General features: G+C 41.3%; 1 protein-coding gene across 8 annotated transcripts in view; it reads right to left on the reverse strand.

Moving 5' to 3' along the window:
• Positions 1–1,307: 1,307 nt before the first annotated feature.
• The window catches only part of SGMS1 (sphingomyelin synthase 1), a 100,429-nt gene continuing 76,394 nt past the window's right edge, over positions 1,308–25,342 (reverse strand). For 6 of the 8 annotated variants that reach the window (XM_030485755.1, XM_030485751.1, XM_030485750.1 and 3 more), the window contains 5 exons: positions 14,378–15,211; positions 9,109–9,226; positions 6,163–6,316; positions 5,247–5,413; positions 1,308–2,936 (listed from right to left, as the gene is read on the reverse strand). In XM_030485755.1, coding sequence (XP_030341615.1) covers positions 2,757–2,936; positions 5,247–5,413; positions 6,163–6,316; positions 9,109–9,226; positions 14,378–14,994 — 1,236 coding nt within the window. In that variant the 5' untranslated portion in view covers positions 14,995–15,211 and the 3' untranslated portion in view covers positions 1,308–2,756. Of the gene's footprint in view, positions 2,937–5,246; positions 5,414–6,162; positions 6,317–9,108; positions 9,227–14,377; positions 15,212–15,754; positions 17,605–19,545; positions 19,558–25,342 lie in introns of those variants that run through there. The other 2 variants (XM_030485758.1, XM_030485757.1) reach the window with 2 other exon arrangements.

Genomic DNA, 25,342 nt, shown 5'->3' on the forward strand with positions numbered 1-25,342 from the left:
CCACACCTGAGTGGCTTGCAGGAAATGCCGTTGAAGTGCTCAACGGTGGGAAATTTGGGATCCCCAATCATTAGTGCCATGCTAAACCATGAGCAGTTGCACTCTGCACACCGATCCCTGCAGCACTGGTGCCATCACAAGCCACTACCCATCTTAAAAAACTGGTGCTGCAGAGCAGATGCTCACAGGGGAGGAAAACAAGGCAGCACAAGCACCACAGTCTGGAGTTAACACTGATGCGCAACAATTTTGTCCCATATCTATTCCTTTGGTATCCTCCTCCACACCAGGCAGCACCCAGAGCAACGCCACACTGCTGAGCTCCATGTCCCTGCTTGCCCAGCTATTTCTCAAGATAGCATGCTTTACCAAAGCACAGCTCTGCTGTGAAAAAACATGAAACCACGTTTAGCAAAAAAGTCATGCAGTAAGTCAGACACTACAATGCAGAATTCAGCAGATTCCATTTAATGTCATGTGCATATATCCATACATTTACTTATGTCAATGGTTTTGATGTGCATGACGCCAGGCCTTGAAAAATCTACTAGTTCATTTACTTCTGGGAGCGTGAATTCTCTCTTGAGGTGGGTTTGCTTTTTTTTTTTTAAACCTACTTTCACCCATATAGTTGCCAAGATAATACCATCAACTGAAGGTAAAGCAGGCAGAGCTGATCCCTAGAATTTGCAGACAGCTCTGCAAATACTGTTGCAAAGGGTTCTGCCAAGAAGCATGGGCCATGAAGAAATCCCCTCCCTCAAAGGGAGAAAGAAAACTGGTAAGAAATGGGTTAGTCTTGTTTAGCATCCCAAGCAACAGCGAGACAAGGCGGCGGAAGTAACACACCATAAATTCTCCAAGGAAGTTTTTGGCCAAGGCTGAGGAACAGGGCAAAGAAGTAGAGATAAACCCCTCCCCCCTCCAAAAAAAAAGAACTGACACTTTTCCTTTCCGTCATCTAAGTGACAGGACTGGTAGATCCTGCAGTCATGGATGTTTACCCTGCGATGCGCTCCGTCCCAGCAGTTTCACAGTAGATTTTTCAAGCCCTGGTGATGGCTCCCAGGAAGGCTTCTCCCGTCTGCTCCTGGCTCCCACACGATCAGAATCTATTGCATAGCATTTATTTCAGATAAGGCACTGTTTTGCCAAATGCGAACAGCAATTCAAAACCAATGCAGTTTCCATACAGTCCAAATTTGATGGCCTACAGTGCAATAACACATAAAATTAAAGGCAAGGTTTGGAAGAATAAACCCAGCTTTAAATTTAAACTTAATATTAAAAAGATAAAGGAAACTACATTTTTCAAAAGCCTCTTTATTTTCCTTCACCATTGTTGTTTTACAATACAAATATCACCTTGTGAATACACAAAAACCCTACAGAAGATAACTCTGCTTCACGTAAAATACAGAATGGATATATATATATTTATATATATATATTTTCTCTTCTTCATTCTTTAAAAAAACTATTTTGCTCTGCACATTGGCAATTTTAGGATAGAATTCTTCCCCAAACATACATTATGTATGGTAGGAGTGAAACTTATAATTACATGCAGTTTCTGCACAAATATTTTAAAGAAATAGAATATCTTTGTTGTTTTTCAACAACATTTCAATACGGGATGGAGAAACCATTTGTAGTTCACTCAGTGATCATTTGTAAAGTTCTTAAAAAACAGGAATTCATGGCTGTTTTTCTTTTTAAAATACAGCTACCAGGTAGACAATAAAGTGATAACTTTTAGTGTGACCTGTCCACAATGTGTGAGCAAGATCGGACCCTTTTTATTTGGTTTTTTCCCCCTACACATGGCAATTTCAACATTATAAGCAAATTTCCAGTTTAATTTAGCTATAAATGCAAAAATTAGTAATTATACAGTATATATAATTCTGCTTTCATGGAATACTTTATTTTAAATAAAAACATTTAAGACTGCCTACTGACCATACAATCAAGACAAGAAAGGCACTAGAAACATAGACAAATCTCTCTCTCCCAAGAAGCACTTTCTTTAAATTTTAACTCTCTATTCTCTGACATGTAAAAATCTTTTTAAATTTAATTTTCATACACATTTTGAAAAATAAAGTTAGGAAATACTTAGAAAACCACTTTACAACTTTTTTTTCTTTTTTTTTTCTTTTTTCTTTTTTTGCACTTTTTGACACAGTCACTGCAGATTCTACAAAATCAAGATTACCAAACCTTCCTGTGTCTATCACCTTATTCATAGCATGGTGCAACAGGTAAAAAGATTTCTTGATTTTACCCAAGGCAGGTATTTAGAAACCTTCACATAGTCATTTGCTAGAAAATGGCTTACAGCCCAATCTTTGGGGCAAGAGATATGAAAAGTATGTTTTCCCAAGAAAATAATATGTTTTATTCCCAGACGTGACTGGAAAGACCAGAACTTATGATATAAAAGCTTTCATTTATGTCGTCGCATCATATACAAAGGAACATGGTGATGGGTAAATGTAAATCCCAAATCTATTAACAAGAAATGTATAACAGTGCATGATAAGTTAAATTTTCTTTATTGTTGTCCAACGCAGATCCTTTGGAAAGAAAAAAAGATCACAGTGCTTACCAGGTAACTGAATAGGTTAAGTCAAGGGAACTGTTGAAAGAAAGGGTTAGGGAGCAGTTGATTTTTTTTATGGCATCTTCTCATATGGAGTTCTTAGCACTTGGGACAGGTCCTTTCCCCCCCCATTTTGTCTGTCGACACGCTGTTATGTGTCATTCACCAGCCGGCTGTATTTCACCTGCCTGCCCCGGTGCAGCACCGGCCAGGGGAAGGGCCAGTGATACGAGCGAGGTACAATTCCTTGGACATTCTTTTCAAAGTACTGGAAGGGCTTGTACCACCAGACCCTTGCAAGGAGGTTAGTTTGGGAAGCTTCTTTTAGCACCTGCACAAAGATAATCAGGAAAAAAAAAAAAAAAAAAAGAATTACAAAAGAGCACATGACTTACTTGCACAACTTCATTGCACATTGCTTGCTACTGCTCATCAGTGGTGTCTTGCTTACAGCTGCTTCCAAAAATCTCTTAATATCTAGAAACATCTCTCAAACAGATCTGCATGGACAAAGACCAAGAGAAGCCAAGCTACTTTTCCACAGCCACCCTGTGCTCACAAGCGAGGCTCACCCTTGTTTCCAAGACCTCAGCTGTTCAATGGTCCCATAAGAAAATAATCAATAGCCCAAAAGATCAGGGTCTCCTTTCTTTTGGGAATGAATAAAACCCAACCCAACGCACAGCTGTTTGCATAGGTATCTCTGAAATTACATGTAGCTCGAGAATATCTATGGAGCCCAACCGTGTGCCTATAGAGCTATGAGCAAGGCATGCCTTGACCCATTTGGAGAAGGTAATGAACTCTGCCCTGCCCTCCACATACTCTCAAATGGCCCCAATCCACCTTTCTACTTCTCCTAGCCATGAGCAAGCCATAGCTGAAACACAAGGAGTGGGCAGGCACCAAGGGAGCTATCTGACTACCCAGCTGCACATTTTCAATGTCATAGCAGGGAAGCATTGTATCAGCCCATCAGAAACTGCAAGCACAGGGCTTGTATGCTAAGCTTTCTTTCCATGTCATGAACTCACATGTAAAACAAGTTAACTTTAGCCCCAGTGGGCTTTTAATTTTAAGGTCAGACACAAGCCACAGCCACCTGCAAATGGAACAGCACAAGGGAAAAAAAAAAAAAAAAAAAAAAAAAAAATCACACAAACATGTGCTCAGGTAAGGATCCAGGGTTCAGCATTTTCCAACATCTCAGTAGCTCAGGGAAGCAATGCTGAGCCACCTTCTGAGTCACACCATGCAGTAAAACAGGTACATTTCCATACAGTAAGGCAAAGGGCTTTTCTGAAGCAAGTCCTCATTAGCATTCAAGGCAATCCTAAATTCAGTTGCTTCCAGCTTGGAAGTACAGCCACTGAGCACCATTGTTTTAGCAGAGCCCAGAAGCAAATGCAAAGTGTGGAAGTCAGTCTGATGGTGTATGACAAGAGCCTGGGCACAGACTGCTATCAAACACAGTGGTTCCCAAACTGAGTGACCATCGAAGTGCATTCTTTGCAATTAGGCATTTGGTGGTAAAAATGTACACAGGGTATGACTGTGGTGTACTGCTTCAAGTAGCATGAAAATCACTGGAATAATATGACATGATAGCTAGAAGACCTTGGTATGATCTAAAAATCTGTACCATCATATTATTCATTAATTTCCTATCATCATACTGGGTCTTTCTTAAACGTAATTAACTGGAGTTATATGCAACCGATAAGCAAAGCATCTTTTCCCATGTTGCACAGAATATATTTGGAAACCAATTTGCTGTTACAGACCTAAGTTTCTCTTAACTCATTAGGTCTTTCCCATGGATAAGAGACTTGTGCATTTTCTCTCACATTCCTCAGCGTTGTAACCTCACTTCTTATTAATCTAGTTCACTAGCAGGAAAGTAAGAAGAAGAATGACATGAGACCTCATTTAGACTTCTTCATACGACCTTTGAATGATTTACCCCTGCTCCCTTGCTGATTATTACAAATCAAGTGCTGCCTCCTCCTAAGCAGCTCCTTGTTCTCAGTATTTCCCTCATCACCCTATTTTTCATGCCTTCCCAGACATGGGCCTGTTCTCTGCTGCACTACCCTCCAAAAAGAAAACGTTTCCCTTGGTCCAGGGATCTTACTGCCACTTGGAAACACTGGAAAACTGGTTCATTTGTAGTGAGGCCTCATACTATTTTTCAAGAGATGTGTCATCTAACTAAAGTACACAAACCACAGAATTCAAGGAAAACCCAGCTGGTTTCAACAAAACAAAACCAAAATAAACACCAAGGCAGAAAAAATCTCCGCTACACCTAAATGGTTTGTTCTGCTATCACAAAACTGGCCAACAGGCCCAGATTCAAAAGGACTTCAAAAATCGAGGTTACACAGCAGAAGCAGAGAGGCCTGCCTGTGGGTAGACCTTCAGATATTTTTGCGGTCACAACTCAAGATGAACCCAGCTGATGATGCCTTTTTGTTTCCTGTAAACCCAATGTGAAGTGGGAAGAGAGGAATGCTCCACAAAACATGGGTGAGTCCACTCCTACTCCTCCACAAAGTCTCAAAGCAAAGTATGGAAATTCATCCACCACCACGCTATGGCAATTGGAGCCACACAGATCCAAAGACCGTGAGAAACTCACTTGCTGGTTGGCCATTGTGTGATACCACCAGAAAAGTCTTGTAGTGATGTAGTAAGCCACCACCACGTCCACAGTGTAGTGGTCATGAGCAAGGAGGATGCAGAACATCCCAACCATGCTGAGCGCCCAGCAAAGCCAGTGATACCACCAGAGTCGCCGTGGGGAATCTGGAAAGAAGTACAAGCAACGATTATTTCAAAATGTGATGTTATTGACATGCAAGACTACTGCTGTAATTAGCAGAGGATGCAAACTGCAATCCTGGGTGGGTAGTGCAATGCCTCCATTAAGATTAAAAGTACGAATGCTGAGATCACAAAATAAGTATCATTCTCTTAAGGTGTAACTTAAAATTGTGCTCAGGGGTAATCAGACCCTTGGGAAATAGAAACGTTATGAAATCTTTGAGAAACAAGCCCAACAACCAACAATATGATATACCTTGGTCAGTAAAACTTAACTTATTTCTATTTCAATACTGATTCTACATAGACAGCAATCCTTTCCTCCTGCCTTTCATAAACGATAAATGCATATACTAAGGCTTGACTCTTGCAAAATGAGCAACCTTGCATTTAGCATGGCATTAATCTGGAGTCTTGAGAGACTAGGAAACACATAGTTGAGATACCATTCAACAGGCAGGGTGCAACGAAGGCTTCAATTATATTCTAAACGATTTTTTTTTTTTTAATAAGATGCTTAATTCAGACATCTACATGGTCAAGTATTTTATTTTGCTTCCAAGGTTTTCTTTTTCAGTAAGCCCTATGTCTTTGAAGTACTAACATTTTTATTTAATTGAAAAAGCATGCATTTTTACTTTAATTTTATTTTCCAATCAGCATGACAATAATTCTTCAATTAGCAAGGAATTATACAACAGGAAATTCCACATGAACAGTAACAAACTTACACTCTTTGATAAATAAGTATGTAAGAGTTAATATGACGGTGTGACCGCTGTACAGATAGTCGCCGCACATGTTGTGGGATCCTGTGATGGACAATCCTCCGCCAGCAATCAGTTTCATTATCCTTCGCAGATGAGATTCCCAGTCTCCAAAAAGCTGGTGGAAGAGTAAAATATAAAAGCACAGTACGTTATTTATAAGTACTTACTGCTCATACCATGTAAAGGCATATCTTCCTCTCAGGTCTTCTTGGCAGCCTTTGCTTAATGTTCATGGCTGTGCAGGAAAATTATTTTTACTGGGAATCTCCAAGCACAGCTAATGGGTTCCGATCTCTTTTTATTCATTATATTCTTGCACTGGGATATACAATGGGCATGTATACACACACACACATATATATATGTGAACCTCACATATAAAATGTGAGGTTCAGAATAATGACTCTTGGAAAACCTACAAATTCTGTAACACAGTCTCAAAAATCCAGCCTCATCGATAAAAAGGAATTAAAAAGTATTTCCAGCTATAGCTAGAATTTTGTCATGTTCTCTAAACATCTGTTTTTCCTTCTGTTCAAGAGGCAATGCACTCCAAAATAAATCAAGCTTAATTTAATTCATCTTGTTTGTAACAGCACAGGCCCTAGAGATGATAATCCAACAGTAAAGAGGATGAACTGCCCAAGCTGCACGCCCAGCTGCTGAAACCTAGATCCAACACACAGAAGAAGAGAGTATCTCATTCCAAACTCTAAGGCCTCCCACCACTCTGCTTTGGAAAATCTTCAAATTGTTTCCATCCACCTCACATTTCAAAAGAAACATATATGGTGTTTGCCAGAGCATGGTGCCAAACTTCTGCACTGGCTTTATCTCACACAGTGCACACGAGCAACAGGCACGTTCCTCCACCCCGATGGATTTGTTTTGACCCACCTTCAACCCATGATGCCAGCTCAGAGCGTACTTCTGAAAAAACTTCAATTTGTGTTAGGAACGCTAAATCAAAGTAAACCAAGTCCTTCTGGCAAAGACACTCCTCTCCCTCCTCCCACTTGACCAAAGGGCAGCTGATACTGTCTCAGAACTTTGCTTTTGCTGCTCTCAGCTCAAAACCAAGCCCAAATGTTAAACAAATCTACAAAGAAAATGTACGTTATGGGACGAGCACAGCCATGACGTACTGAGCATCTCTGGGACACAACGGGGAGCAGGATCCACCTGAGCTCAAAGGAGCACGACTAATAGATCAATGCATGTGATTACACATGTGCTGCCTCCTTACATCGTTTCATGAAGTTTTAAAATCCATGCTAACCATTTAAGAGTCAGAAGGAAACACAAATTCACCTGGCTGGCCGTTATAGGCATGTTCTTTTATTTTAAAGCTTGATCTTGCTTTAAGAAGTGGAAATCATTAATTTCTGACAGATTTAAACAGGGTCTTTGCAGCAATTTAACATTTCCTGCTAACAGTTCCTTACATGACATTAAAATGCTCCTCAGAGCCTACTCTTCACAATCATATATAACTCATAAGGTATTGAGAGGTTATTCTTTGCCCACCAGTATATTTATAGCTTTCAAGAAAGCCCAGCTAATCCTTAATCTTATTGGGTCAACAGAAGAGCACAACACAGGGTTGTCTTTACTTGTAAATGAGTAATGAGACAGATTTACCAATGCTGTAGATTTAAAAAAATTGAAGATTTACTCACTTCAACCCATAAATACCCATGTTTTCTTTTTTAATTTCATAATGGCTGACTAATCAAATACCATGCTGACTTCTCTCCCACTTGCTTCTCTTTGCAAAAGACTTCAGTCCCTCAAAAAGCCACACATGGCTTGGCAAATGCTCTGCCTTGTCAGACAACTGGTGTAGCATATTCATTGGCTTTATTTCCCCAAGGAACTGAAGCATTTTGGCTTTGTACATACCAGCAACCCTTACCAAAACAGCAACAGCAGGTGTACCAAGTTGAATCAGTATTTTACTACCTCTAAATCAGTGATTTTACTACCTGTCATCTAATTCCTGGCTGTGCACACAAAGCTGTTGAACTGTGTGTGTAGTTAGCGTGGAGTAGATAGTTCTTTTTTCCCCTCTTTCTCCTGCTTAAATCAAGCTATAGGACAAACAACCCCAGGAGGGGCAGGGAGACAAACCACTATGGAGAAAGAGCACTTGTGTCTAATATATGCACCTTGTTCCCTACTGTAGAAGTCCAGTCTGTATTAGACTGGATTTCCCTAGCACAAACAGCACACTGCAGTAAGGACCACACTTACACTAATGCTTATGTGTTATGAGATGGATGCAACACCACGATCCCTGTCCCATCCCCACCCTGATCACGTCAATTACCATTCAAGGCTGACTACAGCAGAGTCTTGCCTAAGCACCTCTGTTGCAGTAGCTTGGTTTCAGCCACAGCTTTTGCAAGCCCAACAAACAGGAGTCAGTGCTAGATTGGGGAGGAGGTGGCAAGTCATTGTGCTAACACAGTTGCAAAAAATATATATAGGGACAGACAGCTACAAAGGAGACAGTTTCACCAGACTTAGAAAAGTCTCTTTGGGCCATTTTCAAATAGAAATCATACTTGGATTTGACACCCTGAAGTGTTTGGAAAGAAATGATTCACACATGCACCTCCGCAGCTTGCACATGCTGATCGTGCAAATTAGTTGAAAGGGCTACAGAAATTGCATACATTAGCACTTCGAAAAGTGTGGGAACACCTGCACTGCCCCAAAGCAACCATCATCACCTTCACCAAGAGGGAAGACGATGATCTGCGGATGGATGTCCCCATCGTGCCAAACTGGTATTTTCAAATTAGTAACAATTATTGAGAAAGTGTTGCTCATAGTTGTGGTAACAGCAGGACAAGGGGAAAACATACAGATTAAAATATGGAAAGGCAGCCAGAAAAAGTTTACCTTTGGAGAACACTTGAAATGCATGCCAGGTACTGGGAGTGTAGTCACATACATTGTAATACACCGATACAGGTATAGTGTGCCAACTATACAGAAAAATCTTCTGCTAATTATAGACCTAGAAGGGAAGGGGGGAAAAAAAAAAGGAGAGGAAAAAATAAGGAAGTCACTCAATGCAAACAAAACATGCGAAGGTAAATAAACTACCAACTGCTCTCTTCTGGGTGCTTTTGAAACTTGTGACAGTATCATCTTACACCTGAATACTGAAATACTTCACAAATATTCCCACACTTTATAGGTCAGAAACACAAAAGCAACTCAACTAACATTACACACAAAGGTGATTACAGGAAATGTAAGGATTAGAATACAAACGCCTGTGCAGATTTAGTGTTGAAGGCATTAAAAAGGATTCCATGCCCCACACCCCTCCATTAGCATTGAGCAGTCACTAATTTTCTATTCAAGGCAGGGGATAAAGTTACAGTATTTTCATTATAAGATGAAAAGGAGTAAGTTTATTTCGGCTGACACACACATTTAGTACTTACAAAGGGCTGCTTGAGAAGAAATAGCTTGTATGACCCAAACAACTGAGAACACATCTTTTCCTGAGCAGCATTAAAGAGGAAGCAATTCACATCAGCAACAAAACCTTCAAAATACAAATTCAGAGCTGCTCTGGCTACAGGACAGGGTGTTTTCATGGAAAGCCAAGCACGGCAAGCAGCCACAGCTGCAAAGAGATTTATGCATTGAGGGCTGACAGCAAGTCAGACAGAGATGGCAGATGCAATTTTGGGGTACCATGATGCAGTTCTGCAAACCAGCAAGAACACATAGGGTAAAGAGCTGCAGATCAGACTCAGGAGTAACAGCCAGCCCCAAAACTGGCCTGTTGAGTTTCACTGCTATGTACCAGCTAATAACATCACCAGGAAAGAGCTACCACAAACACCTTCGGCACATTCATGCAGGTGGAAGCAACCTCTATCTGAGCTGGCATAGAGTTCAGCAAAGAGGAATCACTACCAGCATTATAAAAATCAACGGCAAATTCAGTCACAGCAGTTCATGACCTTAACCACATCGACCCTTTGCATCCTACGGTTTACAAACCCTGTCGGTTACAGTCGATTTTAAATCGCTGTCATTTACAACTATGATCATTTGGGAAATAAGAGTTATAACACAAGCTGCAAGTTCTGGCATTCATCTCTTGCTATTCTGAAGTATTCACTTACAAAAAAAAAAATATATTTCTACCAAGCTGAGCTCTCACAAAGCACAAAACTGCCCATCTTTTTTATTTTTAATAGCTTTCAGCAGAGTTATTAAACTGTAGTGCTCCACTCTCATAGAATATGACTTTACAGTGCCAGATCAACAACAACTTGAGTGTCTACATTTATCAGAAAAGCTTCAACTATGACAGTGCAAATGCATTTTGCACTCCAGAACCTACTGCTATTGAAACACAGTGTTTTGTATTTTTTCTTCCCCCTCCTGATGTAAACATGGACAAAGCTGGGAGTCAAAAGTTATACTTTATTAATGTAGCTCCATGGATAGAAATTTAAGAGTGGAAGGCACCATGCCATTGGGGCAGTGGTCTTCCTGTGTTTTGTATTTCTCTCTTAGAAGGGCGATCCAATAAAGATCTCACACTTGTGCCTGGCTTTAAAACCAGACATAAACTTGCTATTCTTTAAATCCTGGTATGAAGACAAATGGGGGCTGGGGATTAAAGACTGAGCAGCACTGTATTTCGAGAGGCTGAAGAAGCAGCAGTGTTTTACAAGCACTAAATTTTTTTTTTTTTTAATTAAAATTACCCATGACCCTACTTGGTGTACTGGATTTAGCATATTTTAGCTTAGGAAAGCCTGGAAGTGCTCTGTACTGGAATACGTATTTTTTAAAAAGTAAAAAGCCTCATATTTTCCCTTCTCAAAAGGATTTGTGTGGGTGTGTGATTACAAGCCAGCTACAAAGTACAACTTCTAAGCTTATTATGGCCAAGACAATACTTACAACAACTCTCCAGACCTCACTAACATGGGTAGCCAGCACACTGCTTTTTCAATCCCATGAGCGTGCAGACTGAATTAGATGTCAAACATGGCCAAAACCCAGCATTGTATTTCTCCCAAAACATCTGGGAATGCTTCCCAGAGAAGTTAATTCTGCCTTGGCAGCTTTCCTGTACTTCTCAAGGTCCCCATAGTATCTGTGGAAAAAGGCTTGGGTAGCCCGGAGCTCTCAACCAAGATCTGCGCAGCCACCCTGCTCCTGCTTTCTGGTAGGAAACCAATGCAAAGCCATGGACAGTATTCTGTATGGACACTCAAAGAAAACTGCCAGTGATTTTCTTGCACTAAATCCAGTACCTCGCCCAAAAGCCAGCCAAAAACTTCAGTCTCTACCTGAAGGTAAAATTAATTTTCAGGCAAGAAAGCAGTTAAAGGGGTCAAGGGAAACCCTACACTGTGGTTAGCTGGACAGACAATGCCTTCTATTTTGGCCCAAACTTTGCAGTTCAACACAGAAGACACATAGATCCATCCTATTTAACATCATCATGCAATCCCTGGACTCAGTAAGACCTGAGTGATCAGTATTATGAATGACACATCTCTATTGTACGTCACTGCTTCAGAGAACAGCAGGCTTAGACTGGATGAAATCAAGTTACTAGGAAATAATGACCTTGGTAGGATAAGCAATAGGAATGTCACTGCTTGGCAAAGAAAAATGTGCCTCCTTCAGCCAAAGGTTCAACCCAGCCACTGGCTGCAATTCAGCTCATGGGTAACAATGCTGGCTCATTCACTGGTGACCCTGAGCTTGGAGGCATCCATGAACAGTACCTCTGTCATCTGAGTAGGCAAGGAACCAGGTCTCACCCTGCCCAGCAATCACCTGGCTTCACATCTTATCTTCAGATCTCAAATGGAGTGTGGCAATGGCTACCCCTGATACCATCAGAGGTCACAGAAGTGAGGAAAGTCTAGCTGGCATAATTTCCTCTCTCTATTCTTAAGTTTCAAAGGGAGGTGATAACCCATACCACAAAAGTAATTCAGCACTTTTTATAGCCCTTAGTGGTTCACCATCCAAAGCCATGAGAATGAGGTCTTCCAGCTAAAGCCACCTCACTGGGCTCCTTTTCCCATGAGCACGTCTCCTGTTGTTCCCTTTCTGCTGCTTACCAACAAATTGGGCCTCTCAGACTTTGATACCTCTGCTTATTGACATAAAAGACTACTTTTGGTCTCCAAAGCATTACATGACCATTACGCGCACTGATCAGTGCTGACCAGCTGACATCTTCCCCTAACACCAGAAAGAACCCTTTTAAAGCAAGTAGAAAATGAATACATCAAACCAAATGAGGATGGGGAATCTTCACATCTATCAACAATACCAACATACTTTATCATCAGCCAATGTCTCAATGCTTTGAAATCTCCAAGAACTTCATGGATTATGCTGTTCTTAATCTAAAGACTCAGTTCCATTATAGGGAGTTTGATCCTTCATATTGCCCTATTAACCTGCCACCTCATTCTTGAGAGCAATCCCATGTCACCACCTCTAGGTGCTTCCCTCAGTTTTGAACATTTATGCTCAGAGAACCTCAAGAAAGTTAATGTTCTCCCACATTCACTATAGGCAGCTGGAACAGTGGGGAGAGAAGCTGGAGTGCAGCTGCCAACATAAGAGTGGAGCGATACTGAAGCTTACAGCCATAAACAAAACAAGAGGCCAAGCTGGGGTAAATCCTTCCTCCTATACATACATGCACATTAAAAAAAAAAAAAAAAAAAAAAAAAGGCAATTCCACAGGTTTTACAGTCCCAGAATAACAATAAATTAATCATTCTAGAAACATTCCTTTAAGGAATGCCATCTCAGTAGAAATGTACAACGTTTTAGAATTTCATCTGATAAAATTCATTAAGTAGTACAAAACAGCAGAAAAGATGAATAAACTATCATCTCAGTCTTGTGAATTACTTAAACATTTGTCACATTCCTATGGAAATCCACAGCTGTACTGCACTAGGGTGTCCTGCTCCAGCTTAGCAATTTTCTTTTCAAGCTGCCTGTACCTTATGAATCAGGTGAACTGCAAACTTACTTTTAAGTTTTAATGTTTTTCTCCAGTATAAGGGCAAGTGATCCTTGGACTCTATTTCTTTTTTAAAAAAAGAGGAAATCTGTAATTCTAAGGTCATTACAAAGTCCTGTGAACTGAAGAATCTTCTATTTCATACAGTGGGGCTCAAATTACATTCCTTCCTCAGTTTCCTACATAGGAGTCACAAGAGTCAGTGAACAGGTAAAGAATTGGATGCTGTATAATCAGAGGAAGAGACCCTCCTTGGGCTGGGCAGCTGTGGGGACATGATTGTGCCTGGGTTTTGAAAGGAAAGGTGATATGCCACCTCATAGTACTTAACGCCACTTGACTCTGAACACTTTATTCACAGCCATGGCAGCACAAGGGCTTATATCAGAAACTTATGATAAGGCAGCCCAAGGTATGGATTTACAGCAGTATAAATACCCTAAATTAAACATCCACACACACTCTGTAGAGGATAAGCAGCAGATTACTGCCTTTGGCAGACAAATTCACCCTTGCAATTCTGACCAGTAGGAGCAAGGAGGCAGACAACCACCAAGGCCTTGAAAATTCATTATATATCAATACTTTTGCATATTTTATGATTAGCTTTTGATATACTTTGTGTCTGACATTACCTGTCCCATCTAATGTCAAGCAAAAATCATACTTCAACACTTTTTCATGCAGCACTATTTAGGTACATGAACTAAACCATCTGCTGGTTTTGTTCACCAGTATTGTAAACTTAGGGTGGGTTTTTACATCAGGCAAACTACAGAGACACTAATTGATCCCAAGTTGGTTTGCAGCTGTGTTCACAACAGTGTGAGCTGTGCCTCCTCTGAACAGTCAACTGAGCTAAGAATACCATTACATCCAATTCATGGCTTTTCACACATGAAAAAGGTTCGAGTCAATTGTGCAGGCAAACAAGACCAGGGCTATTTCTTAGTTGACTGTTGAAGTTCTCCCTTTTGCACAAGCAGCCTACACAAACTGCAGTTTGCCTATGGCATATCTATTTCAATTTGGGAAAACAAAATCAGAAAGATCACAAGAAGCTTCATTTTATTTGGGTGCAAACCACTATCTGACCTCCCTAGCACTTAGTTTTCAAAAGGTTTTACTTACTTGTATTTTAAGAGCAGCCACTGAACAAACCACAGTCCTACAAGGATCATGCCATTGATTTCACAAATAGAAAAAGCCCATTGCACCCGATCAAAGCGATCAAAAAATGCATCTGGTAGGGGAGGCTGCACCTCCTTGGGAGGCACTCGTTCATGAACGACTGAGATAGTCACTGTAGTAAAGATGAAACAAGAAAGTGCATAAATAAAAGCCAGAAAAGTCTTGCCCCATTCCATAGGATACTGTGAGCGCTCTGGCTCCGGCATGGGGATCTTTATCATCTCCTTCTTAAACCCATTTGGCATCCCATTCAGCTTCATTTTACTGCTAAAGCCATTCTCGCGCGTGGTATTGCTGATGCGGATGTGCCCATTGACGTGCCCATTTTTGTGAGCCTCCATGTGGTGAGCCATTTTTAAAGTTTCAATCATGTGCAAAAGCCGCTGTCCGCTGTCAGAAGACACCCGCGAGAGAGGCGTCTTCTTAAAATCTTCCTCTGTGAGGTTGATCAAATCCTGCCCAGTGAAGCTTTTCAATGGCTCACAATACTCTGGCACAGCATTTTCTGTTAGCCAATTCGTCACCTCCTCGGGTGACCACAACACCACTTCTTTCATCTCGCCAGGCAGCTGTGGCACAGTCTGACATCGATTTTAAATTGGGCAGCAGTCACTGTGACTCCAGTGCATTGGAAACCTCCTCCTTGGCTTCATCTTGTTCTAGGAAGCAGTTTGGCGAGAGGCAAGTCCCTGTCTCTAACCATCTGATATGAGCATCCACGCACCGTGGCAAGCATAGGAAATGGTTCACTTCATATTCGTGTTGGCATTCTTCCTGGGGAGGAGAAAAACCCAAAACCAGTCATTAGGATAGCATTTACAAATAGTTTGCAATTCATGTTTAACGACAAGATTACTAGAAAAGAATAGCTAGACTCTAGCATGGAAAAGACTGATTTGAGCTCTAGCCTTGTACGCACAGCATTGTCCTTTCCGAGCTCGCTACTGATTTCTCAAGAGCTTTAATAGTTTTGTATTTTAAACACCACTTTGCAGTTGTGGGAAGGACTCCTCCTGCTCTGTATTTGTTAAATTTTCTATTACTATGCAGGTCTGGTCCATAACCAGTACCCAAACTCCTCTTAAAATCATAATACTAATGGATTTAAGGATCTACAGAGCAAATGTTTAGTGTTATTCATGTCGGAAACCTTTTCTTCCCCTTATAGACTGGTATCTTGATGCAATGTGTTACAGCTAGTTGTTGAATAGGAAGCCTGATTTTTGTTCTGCAAGGCAAAAATATCTAGTGTACCACAAAAAAACTCTTTTCTACAGGTCAACAACAACAAAAAGACGTAGATAAGCAGGATCATACTCTCTGGGCCAAAGCACCAGCAGGAAAAAAAATCAATGTCCAAACAAGTCAGCCTGAAAATAAACTGAAGCATTTAGGTTTGCAAGACTCTAGTAGATGTTTAGCAGCTCTTCAAGATAAATTTTACTGTTTCCATGGCATACTGCTACAATTCAAATAAAAGTTTGTCATCAGCTAAAAAGGAACCAGTAGAAAAATTTAAGTGAAACATTTTATTTTTTAAAAAAGGAACTAGGTAACGAACTTAAACACCACATTAATTGCATCTCAGGGAGCAAAGTTACCACTGAGAAAAACCAAAATAATCTACATCACCGGCACAATTTAAGTAGAAGTTGTATAAAACAGATACAGAGGTATGGTCCTATGCAAAATGCTACTGTGCTGCACATAAATGTATTCTTTGAGCCGCTACCTCTAAACTGAGCAAGAAACACAAGGTGCAGTTTTCAATCTGTTTCTCTGTGGAATGAACCACATCTGGTGATTGAGGAAAGAAAAAGCTTAGAACAAAGGACTATCAGCATTTTGCATACACCACCTCTCACTTGCTGGGCATGCCATGCATGCGTACATATTTAAATCCATGGAGCAAAGGGATGAAGATGAATATTCCCTCTTGTGAATATCTGTGCTGTTTTAGAACAGCAGAAGAGAGGAGATAGCTCTGTTTTCTTTCTTTTTTTTTCAGTGGGATTATATGTACTGAGGAAAGCTTTTAGCCACGAATCACTTCATTATTCAAGTTGTGTTTAGCAAATCGGTATTTAGTTACACAGCTCTGAACATGGGGGGAAAAAAAAAAAAAAGATGGATTGAATTATGCATGTTAACCCACATTAGAAACTCCTACCACACTTGACTGAAGGAAAGCAGCTCAGCTCTCCACCACGCTCATCTCAGCTGTACTGACTGTAGTCACATTATCACAGGGCACCTGAAACCCAGAGTCTGACACCAGCCACAGCACAAAGCTCAAGCATGAGCCCTGCATCCCTACCCCATGCCAGGGAGAGTTGGTGTCACCAGCAGTTACGAGAAGATGTTTTGCCTCCAGCTCCCTGTTTAGCCCATCTGTGCATCAAGGGTGATGTCAGCTTTGAGCTACCTCACTTACACCTGTGGCTTGACTCAGTCACTGCAGGCCAAGAAGGTGGAAATACCATCACCTTTTTGATGTCCACAGTATTTCAGCCTCAAGTGATACACCAGTAATTCACAACTCAAAGAATCCATATCTGCATGAAGGAAAACCCAACACACTTTCACACTTGTCCTAGGGTCGACACTCAGGTTGAAATCAGTGAGGCGCAGCACCAACAACTGTGTGGCATCAAATTCACAACTAATACTAATGGACCTCTACAGCTTTGCTGTTTCCCAGGGTAGCACCTTATGATCTTGATAAAGCCTAAGCTATTTTTTTAATCCTGTTACAACACCTGGGCTCTTCGTCTGCAGCAGGACCTCATTTCCTCATGCCATTTAACAGCTGCATCAGCTGCCTCTCCAAGTTGTGCTTTAAAAATTCAGCATGGATTTAGGGTTGCTGGAACACTGTGTACACCACAAGGTAGGGCAATAGTATACCTTTACAATTTTAAATGCTGGAATGATTGAATCACTTTCTCCCAAACCACTCAAAGGAGGAAAGCGGACCTTTAACTGTTATCCTCCTGACATACCAGCTTTTTTGACCTGACAACTCACCACAAGCTTCCCACATGCTTAAGGATTCAGGATCGCAAAGATCTCCTGCTAAAGAGCCTGTAACCAAGCTTCAAACTACATCTCCACTGCCAGGGGAGGTTTAGATCAGATATTAGGAAAAATTTCTTCACCAAAAGGGTTGTCAAGCATTGGAACAGGCTTCCCAGGGAAACGGCGGAGTCACCATCCCTGGAGGTATTTAAAAGACATGTAGATGTGGCACTTAGGACATGGTTTAGTGGTGGACTTGGCACTGCTGGGTTTGTGGTTGGACTTGATGACCTTAAAGGTCTTTTCCAACCTAAAAATGATTCTATGATTACTTACCATGAACCTACATGTCCTCTTGCTGCAGCTAAGCTAGTGGGTTTTAAGATAAGTTCTGTGTGGAGCCTAAAAGAACAAAAATTGGTTGCCAGCTGCAAATACTACTTTGCTACTGGCACAAGAGTCAGAATACGCCGGTGGAACCCCATGAAGCCTGGCCTTGGCAGTGTTACAAGAAATGGCAAACATTGTGTGTCTTCTAGCAAGTGTGTGTGCAATCCCAGCCTACTGCTATCACACCACCAGTGTGTCAATCACTATTGAGTACCTTTTGTAAAAGTAGAGTAACTGATACTCACAGGAGGAAGACTTAGAGGAAAGATAATACTCCGCCAAAGATGCAGGCCATGGAGCTATTTTCAACTGCGAGTTAAAACAAACACACCTACCATTCAGAACTCTATTTCACAACCTGTCTAATAGGAGAGGAATAAGCAAAAAAGCTGCTTTACTAACACCCTCCAGTTTGTCCCATTAAAAATACCTTATTTTCTATCATGCATTCATGAAAGCTTGATCAGGTGAGGTTTGCAGAAACAATATGGGAGACTTAACAGCCCTTGCTGGCCCCCTTGCTTCCACAAAAGGTCGCCTTTTGTCCACCAAAGGTGAGGACAGGAAGTAAAGATGGGCATCAGCTGCTGCCAGGCCACATTCCACTGCCCCAGCAAGGGCACAGGGATGGGCAGGGGGATGGGTGCACACCCAAGCCTCCCCAGTTCTAATACGTGTTGTCAGCCTGGGCCAGGCGACTAAACCACTCCATCTACAGCTGATTTGCTTCATTAAGGAGCCTTTATCTGATAATGATTAAAAGTAACAATGTGATTATCAGAATAATACAACTGCATTATGAAAACAATGTAGAACTGGTAGCTCAAAATACCCATACACCACAAGACTGAGCAGGATGAAATAACTTCAGCAAGGGCTCTAGGCCCACCTCCCCATGTTCCCATGACCTTGTTTTCCCCTGTTACCAACAAACATTAAAGTGCTAACTGAAAACTTTCAGATCCTTTTCCACTTTCCCAACAAGAAGTATTTCCCACCACTACAATCTGCCTGTATAAGGGCTGGTAAACAAGTATTTGAGAGTGCACTACATAACCTTACATGTCAAGATTTGTTCTCTTTTGCTTTGTCAAAACGTGATTGTGCATAAGGACTGAACATGGGAGCAGTCATCTTTCTGGTTAAAGGACAAGACAATCAGCAATAAAATCATCAGCTGACTACACTTTCACACTTGATTTGGTGACCAAGGTGCAGAAAACGTCACAGTTTTATGTTTCTAGGTCTGCTTGAGAGTAACTAAGCACTCATGCTGGACATCACTGTTTAAGATTTCATTTCTCAAAGTCCACGGGCTCATCACTGAGCACGTGATGGCCATTGCCCAGGCAGGCAGTGTGGTTTGTCTGGCATGGTTGCAGGGTCCACGCAGCAGTAACCTCCCTCCACAACACCAGCACTGGCTTACAAGTTAACATGCTGTTCCCCATTACCTCTAAATTTGCAACTAGAAAGCAGTACATCTTACAATTAACACTGATGAGATAAACCCACATCCACCTAAAACAGCAAAAAGAGACCCCCCAAACCAGTTTGTTCATTTCCAATCTCCCCCTAAAGCACCTTGAAACCCAAACAAAGAAAACCTAAGCCTTCCCCAACCAAATTATGCCTTCCTCATGTTTGTACAGTGCTTTTATTCTCTAAACGAGGACCTTTGCTACCAAGGCAACAGTCACTATAGAAATCAGCTAAATAACCAGCCATTTAAGACACTGCAATGAGCTCCTCACCAGCAGCCAAGGAGATTTTCAAATCCTTTCTGAGGCAGTGGGTGTGTTTCAGTTACAACACTGACCATCCTTCCCAAACACCCCCGAAAAGTTGAGATAATAAAACCATTAGTAAAAAATAGTGTTAAAATGAGCAAGGACCAGGGAAAACCACAGTTTGAAGACACCATAGTGTCTTCACTTTTTTCACTTTCCTGCTTGGAAAGCAAATGCTTAGATTCACCCCAATTATGTGTGCACACATGCAAGCAAGAAAAAATGACCTGCTGTAAGGATTGAAATTATAATGCTTTAAAATCAACCCACAAGTGAATTCCCCAAACCCCCTGGTATGCAGACATTACACGGAGACCGAATACTCCGGATGAAAGCTGGAAGCTCTCGTCCTGCATTTTTACAGCACAAAACAAACTGTAACAGCAGGGTCTGAGTCACCGCTACAGTCACCTCCTCTACAGGCATTTTATCATCACTAACAATAACGCTCCGACACCTCAATAACTGGACATCCTGTACTTGCAAAGAATCTCTGCACACCAATTTGCAAGGAAAAGGCAACGCCTGACATGAATTATGTGCTGGATCTCACTAACACTAACAAGCTCTCAAGCAATGTACCAAACTGCTTCCCTTCAGGGTAACTTTGCCTCCAAACCAGAGATAGCCCCTTGCAAAAGGCTGCGCCACTAGTACACAAGAGATTGTTGCCATTTTAAAACACTACCATAAAGCTGGGTTTGTGCTGCAAATACAAAATATCTGTAAGTATAAAACTGAGGTACAGATGGGCTCACGAGTTTCACAGAGCTCCAAGGTAAGTTTCCAAGGTCAGTCCTTGATGGTAAACATTGTCCTGTGGACAGAAAGTCAGAGCAAGTAGAATTACTACTATGAAAAGAGAGGACGGGATAAGCATGTGAAGCAACACCCACGTACTCAGAGTAGCTACTTACACAGCTTTAAAGAGAGAAAAAAGATTGCCTGCACACTACATAAATCCCAGAGCAGCCTATTTTTTCTAAATTACTCTATACAAAGGAAAAGACAGACCATACGTTTCCTATCCTAATTTAACAAAAAAATACGAAATGGCAATCCACTCACAGGCAGAGATCTCTCAGTATGACAGCTCTGAACCCAAGCCCAGAGTTCAGTGACAAAGATTTCAAAATTAAAGTACTTCCATCATATCGGAATAAACAGCTCATCTTCAGATGGGAAACACTGCTAATGAATATCTCTGCTACAAAAATTCAGCATCTATACTGCATGCATAGGTATGTACATGCACATGTTCTGTGCTAGGTGATAAAAACGCCTTTTCCCTTCAAACCTGATGAAGCCTCATCCTTTGCTTCTTTGTAGCCCTACATCTCTCTGCTCAACTTTCTTCCTCCCCTTTCTTCTTCCTTGCACTTGGAAGTAGTTATGGAAACCAGCAAACACTCATGAGAAGGCTTCACCCCACCAGGAATCTCATCACGGGAACACTTGCTAAGCAGAGCTTTTGTTTTGACACTATGGAAATCCTGCTTTGAGTGATCCAGGGGTGGAAAGCATGGGGTGTGAAGGGGAGGGCAGGTCCTGCCCTTGGACAAACAACTATTTCAAACTGAAAAGCCTCCTCGAACACAGCAGGGAGAGCCAGGCACCAGGACCACAGCTGGCTCCTGCAGGAACAGGTATAAGCTTTCCGCCTAGGTCAGGGATAACCCAAGTGCACATCTCATTTTGTAATGCACACCACAATCCTAATGTCTAAATTCTAAAGTAATGCAACACCTGCAACAGAAACCGGATGAATATTAGCTTGTTTCTGAATGGCTGCAATAGGAAACCCACCTTCCAACTCCCCGCCCCAAATGCTTTTAGTTCTGTGCAAGAAAGATGCAAATAACACCACAAAGTTAATTTGCAGAGGCGGAAAGAATGAACCACAAAAAAAAAAAAAAAAAAAAAAAAGCCCCAACAAAACCCACAACTATACTCAACTCCTAAGAATATTATCCTTGATAGAAAGTGGGTTTGTACTATTTCAGCCTTTCATCCACAAAGGGGTGCGTGAAAATATTAACAGACCTTCACAAATCCTTACATGGAGACAATTTCAACACCAGGATCTTTAACTGGTCAGCAGACTCCTACAGCAGGACCCAACCCAGCCATGCCAGTTTGCTACATACAAACAAACACACCCCTCCCCCCGTGGACATCACAACACACACTGTGCTCAAACCTTGCACATCTGGTTTCTGGAATGAAGCAAACTCAAGTGGCTTTGGGTTCTGGGCTCAGGTGGCAGCAAGCTGTGGCCGTCATCTCCAACACAGAAAAACACACACCTGTGTTACACCTTGGGATCTGGGTCAAGCAAAGATAGGGCAGAGCCGGAAATAGATCCCTGTGTCCTCATGCAACCCCTGAGCTAACTCTGTTACTAAAGAGCATGAAGTGATAGCTGCTTTCCTCTCGACACTATCTAAACCTCCTGGTATTTGTATACAAACAACAGAAGACCTCCAAAAGAAAACAGATGAAACACTGAAAACAAGCCAAAAAAGTGGTTCTTCCCCTACAAGGCACAGAAATGGGGGGAGGATGGAATAGGGTAGAAGGATAGAAGCAAGAAAATAAGGGTAACAAAATATTTGTGACATGCTCCATATTTTAACATATTTTAACCAAGTGCAGGTGTTTTGGGTTTGGGTGATTTTTTTGGTGGCATTGGGGTTTTGGGTTTCTTCTTGTTTTGTTTGGGGTTTTTTAATTACCTACATTAAATACCTAGAAGTCATTTATTGTTAGAAAGTCAGGTTTGTGGTGAGCCTATGGGAATCTAAGTAGTATGAAGAATTTAAAAAAAAAAAAAAGAAAAAAAAAGAGAGGAAAAAAAGAAAAAGAAAAGAAAACAGAAGGGGAAGTTTTGCCTAAGGAAACTGAGGGCAATCTTATGACTGATGGTAATGCTGCTCTAAAATGCATACTACAGCATATTTTGCCAAACCAACCATACACATGGTTGGCAAAAGCTGGCAGAAACTACAGTGAAAACAGAGCCTCACTGAAAGCTTAAATCGATTAATTGCTTTAGATTTTTTTAATATTTGGGTTTGTTCTTGGACATGTATTAGACAGCATCTAGAGCACAACAGTTGCTTCCTCCAAAGTGCCTTTCCCAGAGTTACAACTAAAGCAAAAGAAAACTAAGTTTACACACTCAAAATCCTAGCCTAGAATGTTCCCATATTTTGTTAAAATATAAATATTTTATTATTTATACCCTACTTCTGAAGTCCAGCACATCAGACCCAGATCAAAAAGACTTCAAGCTGCAAAAGTTGAAATATAAATATCTGTATATATTCAAGCAAGATGCTGTTCTCTGCATTCCAGCTGTTACTACTCATAAACCCACACAAAAGGCACGCCATCAACCTTATTAATTTTCAATGCTATTACTCTGTACTGTAAAACAAAACAGTTCCTGGGTTTGTCTTTATTAACTTAGTTCACGTAACACATACTGATCCCCGGTCTGAAAGACATAACACCACAAATATTCAAGATTATTCTGGTGTAAATAGTCCTAATCCAGTTCTTGAACACATATTCCTCCTCTTTCTAGCAATACCTGTTCAGAGTTGTATCATAAATCAAATCTTTAGATCTGGAAGATATGTATCTGTATGAAGGGAGGAAAAGACTCTTATTGCATGGCCAGTCTAGAAACCAGAAATCCAGGAAATGCTAGGGAGCAAAAGGAAAAAAAAAACCAGTAAAAATAACCACAAAGACATTTCTGATTGCCAGTGAGTTACAGGTGTACAATCTGCATGATGGGAACTTGTCATACTAAAGCCAGATCTACTGAAAATTCAGATGAACTGCACTGGCATCCTCCTTTCGTGATTATAAGCAAGAAAAAACATCTTGGCTTGCTTGCTAAACTTCAACCACCTTCTTTACTCTCTTCACCGTCAATTGCATGGATGCCAGATCTCACTGTTGGCAGTGGAGATCTGCCACTGTCGGCATTAACACTTGAAGGCAAAAACATGCTCATGTTCATTCAGCAAAATCCAGTGCTATCTGACTGTTCTGGAAATTATGAATATTTCAATAACCAAGCCTCAGTACTAAGTTCCTCCTGCAGACATCCAATTACCTCTAAATTTTTTTCCTACTGATACATTTGAGGTATAGGACATGTGCATGCATCATGTTGTCCTAACATCTTTATGGAAATGTCCATTAGCCACCCAGCAACTCTGGTTATGATCCCAGGGAGTATCTCAGGCAGGGTGGCTCTTGGCCATCCTTTCTTCTGCAGGCAGTGACTCCACTATCTGGCACACTGACCACGAAAGACTGGATGACTGCATAACAGATTCACATGCTGAACTGGTAGGTTTTGAACACATCAATTAAATCAGTTTGGAAAGTAACCTGTAATTCCAGCCAAACAAGAGAATCTCAGCTCCAGGTACTGGTTAAGTACAACTAGCATGCATTCATATCATGGAAATTAGGTTTGGAAATATGTGCTACCTCTTCTTCTGCCACAGAAGGGATGGAGGGATCAGACCCAGCCTGTTATCATCAGCATGACTGTCCAGCTTCTAGAATGAGCGTGCAGCCTCTAGCAAACTTTGCTTACTAGTCTAAGCATTTTCTTTTAACTAGAAGGCAGCAAACCAAGCTGTACACTACAAACTGTATGACGCACTTCCCAAAATCTGTTTCCTTTCATTAAATTGTACGTTAGGCAGGAGGAGTTAAGGGCTTACAGCACAGTGCTAGACATAACACCACTTTCATGGTATTTCACTCCAACATAAGTGTCCAAGGACTACCTCACAGTGCATATGCTTTATTGAGCACATAACAATTGTAGCTCCACAACCATCCACAAGCTGCTCACAGCAAACAAATCTAATTGCTTAAGATAATTCCAGTTGGTTTAGAAAAGCTGTGTCCAACCTTAAAAAAACAAACAAACCAGCATTCTGTACCAGAAAGTAGAATTAACCATTGAATCAATGAAGGGATGCCTGTTGCTCCAAAAGGACCACTGAGCCACTCGCCTGCAAAAAACAAGAGTGGGCTTCATAGCCCAGGAGGACAAGCCTTGCTTGTTTACAGTGTTTGCAGCAGTGAGAGAACTGCAGAAACCTGGTGCCGCTATTCTTGTTCCAACCACACAAAGAAGAATCAAAATAAATTGCAGGGAAGGAGAAAAAGGAGAGAGAGGAAGAAGGATTTAAATCTGTGATCACATGCACACTATAGCTTTCTGCAAACAGATGGGTGAAGCCCAGATTAGCAAGGTATTACCAAAAGCAAGGCAGTAATGCCAATGAGGTGCAGCTTGAAAATAGCCGAACTCTGACCTGCCCCACCGAGTGGAACGCAGCTCTCCCACATGGATTGGTGTCAGCCATGAAGACATGGCTCTGCTGACTGATGGGAAAGGATGGGAGCTTGCAAGAGAAGTGGAGCACTGTTGGAAAAAGCTGCTGAGGATGAAGCTAAAGGATGAATGGCAAAGTAGATAACAAAGCAGCAGCCACGCAGGAGAGTGCAACACTCCTTTAAATCAACTTCCAGAAGCAACATGCAAAAGGCTCCCTGGGAATAAGCCCTTCCTGTACGTAAATACTGAGAAGATGCACTCTCTTGAGATGTCTAGCAGGATGCAATTTCCCTGTTGCATGCCTCTGAGTAAGCAAACAAAACAAGGGAA

Source organism: Strigops habroptila, chromosome 5 (assembly GCF_004027225.2).
Source record: "Strigops habroptila isolate Jane chromosome 5, bStrHab1.2.pri, whole genome shotgun sequence".
Classification (NCBI taxonomy): Eukaryota; Metazoa; Chordata; class Aves; order Psittaciformes; family Psittacidae; genus Strigops; species Strigops habroptila.